Source organism: Microcaecilia unicolor, chromosome 7 (assembly GCF_901765095.1).
Source record: "Microcaecilia unicolor chromosome 7, aMicUni1.1, whole genome shotgun sequence".
Classification (NCBI taxonomy): Eukaryota; Metazoa; Chordata; class Amphibia; order Gymnophiona; family Siphonopidae; genus Microcaecilia; species Microcaecilia unicolor.
In genome coordinates, this window is record NC_044037.1 from 303,632,290 (window position 1) to 303,647,726 (window position 15,437).

The window sequence follows — 15,437 nt, forward strand, 5'->3', positions numbered from 1 at the left end:
CAAAGCCATAAATAACCCCAGGGAAGGTAGGACATTGACTGAGCCTATAGAAGAAGAAAAAAGGTGTAACATCTGGAGAGCCTTGTATACCAATTCCCGTAGTACGGGAAACAAACTTCTAGATCTAGAGACTACAATGATAGAAGCAGACTTGGATTTAGTGCCAATCACAGAGACGTGGTTCATGGAGAACCACGACTGGAATATTGCTATGCCTGGCTATAATCTACCCAGGAAGGACAGAGTACTAAAAAAGGGTGGAGTGGCATTATATGCTAAGAATGATATTAAAGAGACAGAACTGCAGGACTCGTGTGGTACAGAAGAAGCACTGTGGGTTAAACTGGAAAGAAGAAAAGGAAAATGTATTTATATCGGAGTAATATATAGGTCACCTTCACAGTCGGAGGAAATGGACAGAGACATAAGTACATATATAAGTACATAAGTACTGCCATACTGGGACAGACCAAAGGTCCATGAAGCACAGCATCCTGTTTCCAACAGTGGCCAATCCAGGTCACAAGTACCTGGCAAGATCCCCCAAAAAGTACAATACATTTTATGCTGCTTATCCTAAAAATAAGCAGTGGATTTTCCCCAAGTCCACTTTAATACTGGTCTATGGACTTTTCCTTTAGGAAGCCATCCAAACCTATTTTAAACCCAGCTAACTGCTTTTACTACATTCTCTCGCAAAAGAGTTCCACAGTTTAAATTACAAGTTGAGTGAAGAAAACTTTTCTCCAATTCATTTAAAATGTATTACTTTGTAGCTTCATTTACTATTTCTCCAATTATAGCTACGTAATGCCAGGTTCCACATTAGGAGTCACCGACCAGGAAAGGGATCTAGGCCTCATCATTGATGATACGTTGAAACCCTCTGCTCAGTGTGTGGCGGCGGCTAAGAAAGCAAATAGAATGTTATTAGGAAAGGAATGGAAAACAAAAATGAGAATACTGTAATGCCTTTGAATCGCTCCATGGTGCAACCGCACCTCGAATAGTGTGTTCAATTCCGGTCACCGCATCTCAAAAAAGATATAGTAGAATTAGAAAAGGTACAGAGGGCGAAAAAAATGATAAAGGGGATGGTACGACTTCAGAAAGGCTAAAGCGGCTAGGGCTCCTCGGCTTGGAGAAAAGATATCTGAGGGGAGATATGATAGAGGTCTATAAAATGAGTGGAGTGGAATGGGTAGACGTGAATTCCTTGTTTACTCTTTCCAAAAATACTTGGACTAGGGGGCATGCAATGAAACTACAAAGTAGTAAATTTAAAACAAATCAGAGAAAATATTTCCTCACTCAACGCGTAATTGCACCTCTGGAATTCATTGCCAGAGAATGTAGTAAAAGCAGTTAGGTTAGTGGGGTTTAAAAAAAGGTTTGTCTGGCTTTCTAAAGGAAAAGTCCATAGACCATTATTAAAATGAACTTGGGGAAAATCTAGAATAAGCAGCGTAAAATGTATTGTAGTGTTTTGGGATCAGCCACTGTTGGAAACAGGATGCTGGGCATGATGGACCTTCGATCTGTCCCAGTATGGCAATAGTTCACACTTACGTACTGGTCTGTGACGACCATCTGCAGCCATTCCCAAGGAAGAAGAGACTTATGTCTCTGAATAAAAAGTTATATAAGACAACTTCTGTAATCACTTTTGGGGGGGGGGGGGGGGGGGGGAGGGGAGGAAAGGGCAAACAGGTAGGGTACTCATTTTGTGTCTCAGGGAAGGACGTTCATTACAATATCTGAATGGTTTTAATTCCATTTAAAGAACTGATATTTTACTTTTATTCTATGATATTCTAAAGTTCATACATTACTATTATATTCTAGATATTTCTGTCTTCGCTCATTTGCTTTATTCTTGCAAATAGTTCTTATTCTTCGTGTAAATAAATTCTTTGTTTTTTACAGCAGTTATGTTTTTAGCAGTAGAGGAGTGATCTACTACTACTACTATTTAGCATTTCTATAGCGCTACAAGGCATACGCAGCGCTGATCTAGTGGTTAGGGTGGTGGACTCTGGTCCTGGGGAACTGAGTTCGATTCCCACTTCAGGCACAGCTCCTTGTGACTCTGGGCAAGTCACTTAACCCTCCATTGCCCCAGGTACAAATAAGTACCTGTATATGTAAGCCGCATTGAGCCTGCCATGAGTGGGAAAGCGCGGGGTACAAATGTAACTAAAATAAAATAAATATATTAGAGGGTCATTCATGCCAAGTGGTCTAAACCTTCCCACCATCATGTCTCCAATTTTGTTCAAATTTTATCTGTTGCGCGAGTCAGGTGTTAAACAAAAAGTTTCCCAAAATTTGAGGTCTCTAACTGCAATAGTTGCAGATCTAGACCCCCTTTTCTGAAAGGTTGTCAGTCCATGAGTGCGCGACATTTACCAAAATGCCATTTTTTGGGGTCTAATAAAATCCAAACACATTTATAAGAATGGCTAAAAAATTCAAATCATGTACAGTTTTTTATGCTAATTCCAATGAAATACATTTTAACATTATGGATGCAAAATCCAGTCAAACAAGTTGACTCAAAGTGTGCATCAAAATTGGTCGCGACTCATTGGAACATATTAGGACCAATATTCAGACCGCAACAACTTCCATGCAAACAAAGATACGGACTTGAAATTTTGAACAAGCATTATGCTTGTGCTGGACATAATACTGCCAGATTTCCAACTAACCAGCATCTATAACCACCCTGCAGGACCTCTTCAAAGTTGGCACTGTCAGCGCAAATGGTAAAATGTACCAAAGTTCAAAGCCAATTATTTAAAAAAAGAGTCTGCCTGAACAGCTTGTGAACAGTATCATCTGAAAGAGAAAATTGTGCTCTACAACACTGATATGTTTTTGTTTTGCAATGCCACCAATGTAGAAACAGATGGTCTGAACGTCGAATACCTCCGTAACCTTTAGATAGTGCTTAAGAATTCTCCTGACATCAGAAGTCTGCAACCTGCACTGGTCTTCCGACCCACAGGAAGAACCTAAGACAGGCAAAACTACAGACAGAGGCATGAAAACGCGATACGTCCTTAGGAAGAAAGGAAGGAACGGGATGCACCACCACACGCTCTTTAGAAAGCTCCAAAAATGGTGACTTACAAGAAAAAGTTTGCAATTTTGACACTCGTCTAGCTGAGGCAATGGCTACCAAAAACACAGTCTTAAGCATCAAATCCTTAAGAGAACAAGATGATAAAGGCTCAAAGTGAGACCTAGAAAGGCCTGACAGAACCATATTAAGATCCCAGGCCGGAAAGATAGCCCTAGACGAAGGACAAAGGAGACCTACTCTTCAAAAAATGAGAAATATCCGGATGACTTGCTCTGTACATGCCCCCAAAAGTGAGACAAAGCCACAACTTGCACTTTTAAGAGAAGCTAGATCCAAGCCTTTATCAAAGCTAAGTTGCAAAAACTCCGGAGTGGAAGCCTGCAAGGGAGAAATGCCCCAATTAGCGCACCATGCCTCAAAAATTCACCAAGTCCTAATATAATTCAGAGACGTCGACCGATGACGCGAACAAAGCATGGTGGAAATTACCTTAGAAGAGTAACCCTTCTTCATCAACCGTGCATGTTCAAGAGCCAGGCCAAAACCAAGCTGGGTCTGGATGAATCATCAGCCCTTGAACCAGAAGGTGGGGATTCTCTGGAAACCGGAGAGGAGCAGCCCAAAGGAGCATGAGATCTGCAAACCACCGTCTGCAAGGTCAAGCTGGAGCTACTAAGATCACTGGACCTCCGTGTGCCTCGATTCTCTGGATAAGCCTTCCCAGAAAAGGCCACGGAGGAAATGCATAGAGAAGTCCCGAAGGACACGGCTCAAGAAGAAGATCAACTCCCTCAGCTTCTGGATCCTTTATGCGACTGAAGCGAGGCACCTTTGTGTTTAGACTTGTGGCTAAGAGATCCATGATTAGAAGTCCCCACCGAATGAGGAAATCCGCATAAACGTTCTCCACTCCGGCTACAAGAGACGCAGAGAGGGCGGCTAGATGAAGTTCTGCCCATACCATAAGCATTGACGCTTTCTGCTGTAACAGTTGACTCCTTGTTCCTCCTTGTCAATTGACATACGCTATCGCTGTTGCGTTGTCTGAAAGAATGCATACCGCCTCGCCTTTTAGCAGATAAGAAAAGCCTACATAACTAACCGAATAGCCCTGGTTTCCAAGAGATTGATCAATAAGGACGCCTCCTGGGGAGACCAAAGACCTTGTGCAAACCTCTCCAGGCAGTGGACTCCCCAGCCCTTGAAACTGGCATCTGTAGTTACCACTGTCCACTGAGGCGGATCCAGCAGCATCCCCTTGGTCAAGTTGGCTGTGCACAGCCACCAGAATAGGCTGCTGCGCTCCAGAGTCTGTAGAGGCACTCTCACCTGTAGGGAGTCCATTTGAGGAGACCACCGGGACAGGAGGGAAGACTAGAGAGACCTCATGTGTGCCCTGGCCCAAGGCACCACCTCTATTGCTGCTGATATAGATCCCATCACTTGCAGGTAGTCCCGAGCGCAGGGAACATGACTTTGCAATAAAGCCTGAAATCTGAACCTACAACTTGAGAATTCTGCTCTGAGGAAGAAAACTCAGACCTCGTGCTGTATCGAGCAACACTCCCAAGTACTCTAGGGAATGAGAAGGCACCAGGCGACTCTTGGCGGAGCTGACCACCCAACCTAGGGACTACAGAACTGGACCACCTGATCCATGACCTGCAAACTCTCCTGGTACGACTTTGCTCGTATCAACCAGTCGTCTAAACAGGGATGAACCAGAATACCTTCCTTCTGAGGGCCACTGCCATGACTACCATGACTTTGGTAAACGTACGAGCCGCTATAGCTAGGACAAACGGAAGCACCCAAAAATTGAAAATGCTGGCCTAGGACTGCAAAACGAAGAAATCACTGGTGCATGTGGTGAATCGGAATATGGAGATAGGCCACTGTCAAATCCAGCACTGTCAAATACTCTCCCGACCTAACGGCAACTATCACCTATAGAAGGGTTTCCATCCGAAAACTGATGACCTTGAGCATTCAATTGACCGCCTTGAGATCCAAGATTGGGCGAAAGGACCCCTCCTTCTTCGGAACTACGAAGTAAATGGAATAATGGCCTTGCCTGACTTCCAAAGGAGGAACCGGACAAGTAGCCTGAAGCTACAGAAGCCTAAATAGTGTCCTGGACCGCTCCTGCCATGAGACGAGAACGGCAGGGAGACTCCAAAAAGGCATCTAAAAGAGGTCTCGCAAACTCTAAGTCATACCTCGTCTCGAATAACCTCTAACACCCACTGATCTGTAGTAATCTGGGCCCACCTCCAATAAAACTGTGTTAAACGAGTTCCCACAGGAACCAAGGAGGACCCACACACCTTCATTGGGCGGGACAGGCTGTGGACTAGAAAGAAGTGCCGGGCTCACTACCGCCTTTGCGGGACCCTCAAAATGACTGGAGTTCTCTGGAAAAATAAAAAAAAATAAAAAAATTAGACCTCGAGTCCAAATTCCTCTACCTGATCGAAAGCGGCGGAAATCCCATCCTCACCTGCAGCTAAGAGCACAGCTATGAGGAGAAGCTCTAGGTTGGTCTTCCGAAAGACGAAGGACTTTCGTATCTCCCAAACTACGGACCAACTTATCCAACTTGTCCCCAAACAAGAAGGCGCCTTTAAACGGAAACTTATTTAGCTTAGACTTAGCAGCAGCATCTGCCAAACAACCTCTCAGCCAAAGAGAACGGCGCGCTGCAACCCCCAAGGCCATAGACTTAGAAGAGGCCCTGAGAAATCGTATAAAGCATGCGCTAAAAAGGCAGAGCCCATTTCAATTTTAGCTACCTCTACGTCTATAGAGGCCACATCATCGGAAGCTCTGTCCAAGACCCTTTCAGCCCACTGGAAGCATGCTCTAGCTACCAAGGAACCACAAATGGCTGCCTGTACTGCTAAGGAAGCAACGTCAAAACTACTTTTTAAGAGAGCCTCTACCGAATGATCCTGAACATCCCTAAGGGCTGTGCCTCCATCAACCGAAACCGTACTGCGCTTAGTTACTGCCGACACTACCGAATCCACCACTGGAATTTTAAGAAGGGACTTGTCTGCATCTGGAACCGGAAAAAGGCGAACCAGTGATCTAGCCGGACGAAAAGGAGAATCTGGGACATCCCATTGAGCCTAAATAATATCCCTAATATCCTGGTGCATAGGGAAAGTTTTCCCAGGACGTCTTAATGTCTTTAACAAGCAGATTCACCTTACAGCCTTCTAGGACCGTGGGCTGCTCATCCTCAAAATGTAAGGTGGTCGACACCAACAAAATGAGCTCCTACAGATCTTCTTTGTGGAAAATCCTAACAACTGAAGGATCTTCCCAAGGAAGGAAAGATTCCGCCCCTGGATCAGCAGAACCGGGGTCCTCCAACTGCTGTTCCCCTAACATATCCACCTCTTCCAGAGAGGGCATGTCCAATTGTGGCTCAGAAATCTGGTCCTCCTGTAGGTCCCAGCACAACCGAGCCCTCTTAGCAGGAGCTACTGGCTTAGGTAAAAGTACTGATGAAGGGGCCAAGGCAGTACCCGACTTGTAATAAAAATGTCCAATACATCTGAATAACAAACTCAGGAGGGAAACCTCTCTCCTGGAGCCCCAACTGTTCTGGTAGCCCTACTTTTGAATGCTCCACTGACTGGGAAAGGACGGCAGAGGGACAGTCCTCCATGGCACTAAAAGCTGGCAAAATGTTGGCATTTCCTGACACGCTGTGAGAGCTAACCACCTCTGCCGCAGGAAGTTCTAGCACCTGGATAAAATGCAGGCACCTACCTACAGCACTGGCCTCAACTGGATGACTACTGTACTTGTTTCAGAGATATTTCACAGACACTCTTTCCAGTCTCTCGTTACCTGTTGATCCTCTCACTGTCTCCCAAAGGGCTCCTGTAACTACTATGGACTTATTTCTCACCATTTACTCTACGGTGCTTGCTCTCTTTCTATGGCTTCAGAAAGGGCTCACAGTTTGCAGCTATGAGATCTTCATCAATTACGTGAGGGGCACACAATACATAAGTGGAGTGGCCTAGTAGTTAGTGCAGTGGGTTGCAGACATGGGGAACCGGGTTTGATTTCTGCTGTGTGTGACCCTGTGCAAGTCATTTAGCTCTCCATTGCCCCAGATACCATATATGACTTAGATTGCGAGTCCATTAGGGACAGTGCAAAACCCCTGTAATAGTAATTGTAAACCGCATAGTCTCCTCAGGGATCACTTGTGGTATATCGAGCACTGAAAATAAATAAGAGTGTGGCATATCAAACTGAATGTTATATTCATTAAATGGAAACTCCCCTCCGAAAGGACACCACCTTGTAGTGGTGGAGGGGCTTCCGTGTTTCAATGACTCAGGGGGCTATGCTGAAGGGTTACCCATATCAGTCAGGCCTCTGAGGAGAAACCAAAGAGTGTCCCAAACTAGGGAGAGTGGAAAGATGGTGACCTGAGGCTCGTACGCTCACCGGCCCAGCTGTCCTCTGAAGTTCTGTCTTTGTTTACTTGAAGTTTCCTCTTTGCATTTGCAGTTGCTTTAACTGAGAGGAAGGGGACAATGGGGGGGTCAGCCGCCGATGGCCAGCGTTTTGTCCCCTATGCAGCAAGTGTGGGACCGCTGCGTGACGAGCTGCCCACAGATGACTGGGTTGATGAGTCCTTTGATTAGCATCAGCGAAGGAGCGTCAATGCTCTTGGACCTGGAAACAACTTCATCGCTCTCAAATCATTTAACCACCATGCCCAAAGGATTGCAGGAGTGAGTTAGGAGTGTATGCTGAAACGGAAGTCATTTACAGCTGAACCCGTGTCGGCGGTGCCACTCCTAAACCCGTAAGAGCTATCAGCTTTGAGTTTTTGGCTCCCGTGGAAGTTACATTGAATATCATCTGGAAGGCGCTCCAGGACCTAACGGTGGTAGTAAATAATTTTGCTTCAGATATAATCTTATTAGTGAGCCACATGGATAATCTAATCGAATCCTTGGAGAATGAAAAATTGATACAGCAAATGAAGTTCTACAGGAATAGGAAATGGTTAAGATTTTGAAAATGTTAATATACCAGAAAATTTTGAACAAAATGAATATTATTACAGATGATTAATATCGAGATTGTTGTTTTCCCAGAGTTCCGGGTATGACTCCTAAAGTTTTTTTTCCTCTGAAATGATTCCTCTTAGTATATTAATTCAAAAGGAGTGAAGCATGTGAAACTGGGATTACCTTAATCAGTGGGAATTGGTTTAGAGATTCAAGTGTTTGTATTGTTAAATAAATTCTGGTTTTAAAAGAGAAAAAAATGAAGTTAGCTGTATTATTTCCACTAATATTGGACAATAAGTAGGTTTCCAATGAAATTGACTATACACCGTCTTGGGTTTGAAGCAACCAGATGATCAATGTGGAATAATGATGTAGATAAATAATAACCAGGGATAATCAGGTTAATACCACATTTTCTTTGTTTACTGTTGTTTAATTGATCTCCTTGTCTTGTTTCACTCTCCCTATTTACTTTGTGGTCTAAGAAAGAGAAAGATTGCATATAATCTATCTAGTTGAGATTGTTTTCTTCTAATATTGTATTATTGTACAGTCATCTCTGTATTACTGCTTGCAAGTGACCCTTGTAAAATGAAAAATTATAAATAAATGATTTAAAAAAAAAAAATGGAAATTGGTATGCTGAAGTTCATATTAATTCAATAAAAAATATTAGAGCCCGATCAAAACCAGGACCCTCAGTTTCTGACAAAACTAAATCCGACTATAAGACGTTGGTGAGGCCCCACCTGGAGTATTGTGTTCAGTTTTGGAGGCCATACCTTGCGAAGGATGTTAAAAAAATGGAAGCGGTGCAAAGAAAAGCTACGAGGATGGTATGGGATTTGCGTTCCAAGACGTATGAAGAGAGACTTGCTGACCTGAACATGTATACCCTGGAGGAAAGGAGGAACAGGGGGGATATGATACAGACGTTCAAATATTTGAAAGATATTAATCCGCAAACGAATCTTTTCCGGATATGGGAAGGCGGTAGAACGAGAGGACATGAAATGAGATTGAAGGGGGGCAGACTCAGAAAAGATGTCAGGAAGTATTTTTTCACGGAGAGGGTGGTGGACGCTTGGAATGCCCTCCCGCGGGAGGTGGTGGAGATGAAAACGGTAACGGAATTCAAACATGCGTGGGATATGCATAAAGGAATCCTGTGCAGAAGGAATGGATCCTCAGAAGCTTAGCTGAAATTGGGTGGCGGAGCAGGTGGGGGGAAGAAGGGTTGGTGGTTGGGAGGCGGGAAATACTGCTGGGCAGACTTATACGGTCTGTGCCCTGAAAAAGACAGGTACAAATTCAAGGTAAGGTATACACATATTTATCTTGGGCGGACTAGATGGACCATGCAGGTCTTTTTCTGCCATCATCTACTATGTTACTATGACTGAAATTGTCCGCTTGGTTTCAGCAGAAATCAAAACTGAAAAAGCTTCCATTCCCACCCATGGCCCTCCTCCTGAGCCCACCCCTCCTGTGGACCCCCTCCTGGATCTACCTTGTCACTGTCATTGGTGGGTAGTGGGCACAGGAGCATTCCCACTCACTCAGGCGCACGCCTGGCTCCAGGTCAAAATGGCCTCCATGACTTTCAGTGGCAGTCTTGCGAGACTGCCAATGGAGATCCCGGCAGCAATTTTGAGATTGGAGCCAGCACGGGCAGGAGTGAGAGTCTCCTGCCCATACTGGTTCCAATCTCAAAACGGCTGCCGGGATCTCCTGTGGCAGCCTAGCAAGGCTGTCATGGGAAGTCTCAGCAGCCTTTTCCTGAGTAGCAGTACCAGGCAGGAACAAGTGGGGTTTGTTCCTGCTCCCGAAGAGGCCACTAGACCACTAGGGCTTCTTAAAGTAGGCCTTGGGAGAGCCTATAGGTTGTCAGGCAGATTGAGAAGGGGGGCAGGAAATTTTGTTTTCAGCCAAAAATGCCAGCCCAGATTTCAGGCTGGTTTTATTACCAAATCTGAAATTGAAATTCGGTCGACCTCTAAGAAATATATGAACACACAGTATCTCTGCCCACCACTTAAGTCCTGGACCAAATGTTGATAGAGAAAAACTGAAGGAGGCTCATATTTGCCAAAATGTTGATATTCTAGATTTTGTGATGTACATGATGAGTACTGCTGGTAGAAGTTAGATGAAGTAAAGAAGAAAAACAAACTGAAGAATTCAAAAGGAATACCAGTCATAGCCAATTATCTTGATGTAAAAAAAAAACAAAAAAAAACAACTTATTAAGTGCTCGTACTTTTCTTTCCAATTATTGATCACCGCTACGAGTAGGTTGAAGTAATTTACATTTATCACGTATCAAAAATTACAAATTAAATTGTCTGACATTGAATTCTCCCCAATAGCAGGTGCAGTAAATCTCAAATCACCTGATTTTTAATAACTGATAGTTGCCTGTTCGTTTCCTTCTGTAGAGTCCTGCTGCCTAATATTCCTTGAAAACTGCCGGATCCTTGAGGTTTCCCTGTAGAAAAAAAGTGAATGCAGTCACTCTCTAGAAAATCAGCTAAAAAGATGAAGGAATGTACTAGGCCAAAGCTGTAAAACACAAAGTAGGTATAGTAGCATCATGGAGTTGTAGCGCTATGTGAAGCGTTCTGCCAAGGGCTGTTATATCTTAGATCCATGTTCTGCAACTTTGCTGAAAGCTATGCCAAACTGTATTTTATGATGGTTGATTCTTTTAGTGAATCAATCATTGCAGACTGGGATTTTTACGAAGCAGATGGGTAAGATTATTTTATCCCCATTATTAAAGAATGCTGCTTTAGATAGTTAGGATAGATGCAATTATCGGCCAGTGGCAAATTTACCTACTACAATAAAGATTGTTGAGGCCATAGTTGCTGACCAATTACAGGAATATTTGGAGACCCATAAAAACATAGCTTTTTTTTCCCCTTCAACAAGCTTACTAGAGCCCGGCTGCTAGTGGCTGAGGAGGCACTCAAGGCTCCCGCCCTGACACGGGAGCCGAGGCACAAGGCTGACCAGACCGAAGGGCAGCACAGGGGGAGGGACCCGGCAACCCGGGTGACACCCCATTCCAGGCCCCACTGGACCCAAATCCCCGAAGCACAAGGTAACCACGTACAGGTTTCAAAACATTTTTTTTTTATTATCAAAAGCCCCAAGAAAACCCCAAGGCCTACCAGACCAGTCAGACTGCAAATCTACCCTCTGCTGGAGACTGAGAAAATACTGGCTAGTTGGGGGTCTGAGGTTATATATACAGTGTTCAAAGCTCAGTTTTTCTCAGTCTCCCTCTGCTGGTAGGAGTGCATAACCCAAGCATCTTGACAAGTCTGGAGGGTTGCTGAGGAATAAATGGTTGAAAGTTCTCTCCCCCCCCCCCCCCCCCCCCACAAATACATAATTACGTCGTGGAAACTGTTGAAAGAGGATGTGGTCAAGGCAACCAACATAATAGGATTCAAACGAGATGAACAAGTTCCTGGAGAAGACTATAAAAAATTATTAGCCAGGTAGATAAAGTATGAGAAACAGATCTTTTTATTGTGAGCCTGGTACTTGTGACCTGGATTGGTCACTGTCAGGCTCAATGAACCTTGATCTGACCCAGATGTTTTTGAGGGTGCTTTGAAACTTATCCCTTATTCTCTTGTTCATCCTCATGCTGTCATTTAACTATTTGCCATAATAAATCAAACTCCCTAAATCTCTTGTTCTGTTTGTCTGTCTTAGATATGATTGTAAGCTCCATGGAGCAGAGACCATCTCTTGTGTATGAATAGCACTATATATGTCCAGTAACACAAACTTACTATTAACCTTTTATCATTTCTGTGAAGTTCATTAATGAGGTACTGTGCCCATGTGCCTTATTTGAATATGTTATCAACAGAATAAACTTATCTTGAATTAGACGTGTTCTGGTTCCTTTTTAGAGTGCTTACCTGTTTGATTCCTGTCTTGACACACTGCATGCAGATACTGGCTCAATTCATCTGCATCACTGCATGGTATCTTATCAATAGTCAAGCTGCTGGTATCCTTCAAAGTTAGCATCAAACGACTCTGTTTCATTCCACTAGGCCGTAGAACCACATTTTTAATATTATGGTTTAGCTGCACAAAAACATTATGGTACAATAGATTAAGAAGACTGACGTCTATTTTGCCGTCTTGAAAGATTAAATGACAGAACAAATCAGACTCAATTCCATAGAGCTATCCTAATAGGATATAGCCCTTCACCAGCCAACCTGAATGAGCCAGAGATCTCTATGTTTTATGGAAAAATTGAATGAAAAGAAAGTAATTTCGGTTTGGTATGGTGATAAGGTAGGAGGAAGGGGGATGGAGTCTTCACAAGTGTAGGAAAAATAAGAGAAAATGGAGAAAGAGATAAAACAGTGTAGAAAGAAATGGAGAAATAGTAGTATGACAATAGATAGAAAGAAGATACAAGACAGACAGAAAAAAAAGAAAATTAAAATTCCCATTGCTGAATTCAGTCAAAGGAGGAAGAGAAATGAAATAGAAAAGATATAGGAAAGAGTACACTAGTGGGACAGAAAAATGGGGAGCGACAAGAACAGAGAAAAAAAAAGGGGGAGAGAAGAAAAACACTGAGCCAGAGAATCAAACCACAAATATCAAAGATCTGAAACTATTATCTGGACACAATATTAAGAGAAAAAGTAGACACTTGGGAGTGGAGGAAAAACAAAAGTCCCCCCCCCCCCCCAATCCCATGCTGATTTCAGGGCAACACCATAAGAATAATGTAAATGTTTCCAGATACATGTGGAGTCTACAGAAATTATTATGCATCTTTCTGCTTTTTCTCACTCTCTTAACTACCAGATTTTCACTTACCACAGACCAGACTGCATCCTCATTTCAAGCCATAACCAATGTCAAGAGCAATGGGTCAGGTTTGTTATAAAAAGTGGGTACCATATTACACTTCCGAGTCAACTTATGAGTCCACGCACATAAGCATGAAGGGGGCACCCTTTATCAGTGTGTCATTTTGCCTAGCAACTACCCTGGCGGTGGCCACAGCTATGGAACTGAATTTGCTGAGGGTCCAACAGATAAGCAACTAATGCAAGTACTATGGTAATGCTGAGAATAGCCATCACAAGCCAACTAGGATCTCAACAAGTGACAGGAAAGTTAGAGGTCTCAAAACAAATAGTAACGGTGAGACAAGAAGTCTAAAGCAATGCAGTAAAATGACTCTACTAAGGAATAAAAAGGGGCGGGAGAGGTTTTAGCCTAATGGAGAATCTTCCCCTGTTCTGCCCCCATTACATGTCTGTATATTTATTAAGCTGTGTATGTGGACCAGGTCCCTGCACTTCTGTAGTCTTTAGATGATGGGTCCTCTCTGAGCACCTGTACTGTTCCCAGTGCCTTATGAAATCTTTTGGGTTTGCTTGGCTGCCCTATGCACTCTAGAGGGAGCAGATTTTCCACCCTCCCACGAAATGCCTGTCTGCATGGGTAGCTCTCTTGAAGAAAAGCCAGGCAGCTCTGTTAGGGGCCAGCTTGTTGAGAGACCACAATCTCTCCAGGTTGAGGCAGTAATCCTACTGCTTATTTTCCAAGCCTTAGCATTTTATGGTGATTTTTCATCCCTTAAGTATTTACCCATTATCACCAGTGTCCAGCTGTCCTCCACCCAGCCCCCCTCTTGGTCTGTATCAGAAGAGCTGGTCACAGAACAGACTCAAACTGTAATGACAGACCCCTTATTTCACCACAAATCACTGTGTATTTTTCCTTACTACGTGACCAACTGTATTAAAGAGAACATTTGGAGTATGTATTTGCAGTCTTTTCTGGTACTGGAATACTTGGGTTTAAGCTGACTGAATATATACTTGAGAGAAGAGATAAACTATAGGCATTCAGTACAACTCCCTTCCATTCCTTTGGATTTTCTAATGGAAAGTACTGGCGTACAAATTGTTCAAAGAAGTGGTATATCAAGAATCTAATAAACAAAACACTGAAGCCTCTCCCCTAACCCCTAATGCCTATTCAGTCTACCTGATTTGCCTCCAATCAGGGTTGATCTTCACAAATTCCAAGAACTTAGTATCAACATACAAGTGTTAGCTTAAAATGTATTTATCTTATGGGGGGGGGGGAGGGAGGGAAAACACCTAACACAGGCATAATCCTGCCCAACCCACTTGCATATAATATGTTCCTATTTCTATATTGAGCCCTTATTTCTCCTCTACATTTTAGTTTTGTCTCTTCTTTGCCTATCTTTCCATTTCCTTGTTTTCCTGAGGACTGAATTTTTTTTTAGGCATGTCTTGCTCTAGCAATAGGAGGGATAAGCCCATCTGTCCTCGCATAATTCTGTTTGCACATGTGCACAGCTGAGCAGGAGCCTGCAGGAAGCAGAATGATAGCAACAAGGTCAGGATCCACTGCCTGAAGATAAGCAAGAAGAAAGTGGTACAGAGAAAAGGTGGTCTGCCATGGCAAAGACTGGAGAATAAGCCATGGGGAGCATAAACCCTGTAACAGAAAAGGCAGTTGCTTATCACAATAAAACCTGTAGAGTGCCAAGGCAACCCCCAACTTACTTGTGGGGTAGGATGTGGAGAAGAGGTAAAATGAAGCTTGTAGGGGAGTATGCAAGTACATGGGGGAAAATGAGTGACATTTCACAATTCATAAAAAAACTTTACGCATCCCCTCCTCCAATACACACTTCACAAATATTGCCCTACTTCCCCACTCCACCCACCATCCTATCCCACTCCAAAGTCTCCAATGTGCCACATGTATCTGTCAAAGGAGAGAATGGATCACAGAAGTTGAAGTAGAGCACTTCTATTAAAAATAACCCAACGAGCTACATTTTCTCTAAGTCATAAATTAAAACCACAATTACAATACACATAAAACATTAATAATTTTCAAAAATAAGTGAACACACTCAAAAATCATGAAAACAAGTAAAGCCATAAAAGGAGAAATTATGTTTTACCTGATAATTTTCTTTCCTTTAGTCAGAAACACTGTTATTATTATTATTAGCATTTGTATAGCGCTACCAGACGCATGGAGCGCTAAACACCTGATACAAAGAGACAGTCCCTGCTCAAAAGAGCTTACAATCTAAGTAATACAGATAAACAAGACAGTTACAGGTGAGGGAAGTAATGGGTGAGAAGGGAGGAAGGGACAAGGGGAGGGCAATTGTTGCTAGGAGCCAAAAGCAGCAGTGGAAAGGTGGGTTTTCAGCATAGATTTGAAAACAGGTAGAGATGGAGCTAGACGTA

The 15,437-nt window shown here is 43.3% G+C and overlaps 1 protein-coding gene across 6 annotated transcripts in view; it reads right to left on the reverse strand.

Moving 5' to 3' along the window:
* USP37 (ubiquitin specific peptidase 37) overlaps positions 1-15,437 on the reverse strand; it is a 252,593-nt gene that overhangs the window by 199,654 nt on the left and 37,502 nt on the right. For all 6 annotated transcript variants that reach the window (XM_030208853.1, XM_030208852.1, XM_030208855.1 and 3 more), the window contains 2 exons: positions 12,078-12,249; positions 10,530-10,624 (listed from right to left, as the gene is read on the reverse strand). In XM_030208853.1, the coding sequence (XP_030064713.1) occupies positions 10,530-10,624; positions 12,078-12,249 (267 nt within the window). The remainder of the gene's footprint in view (positions 1-10,529; positions 10,625-12,077; positions 12,250-15,437) is intronic.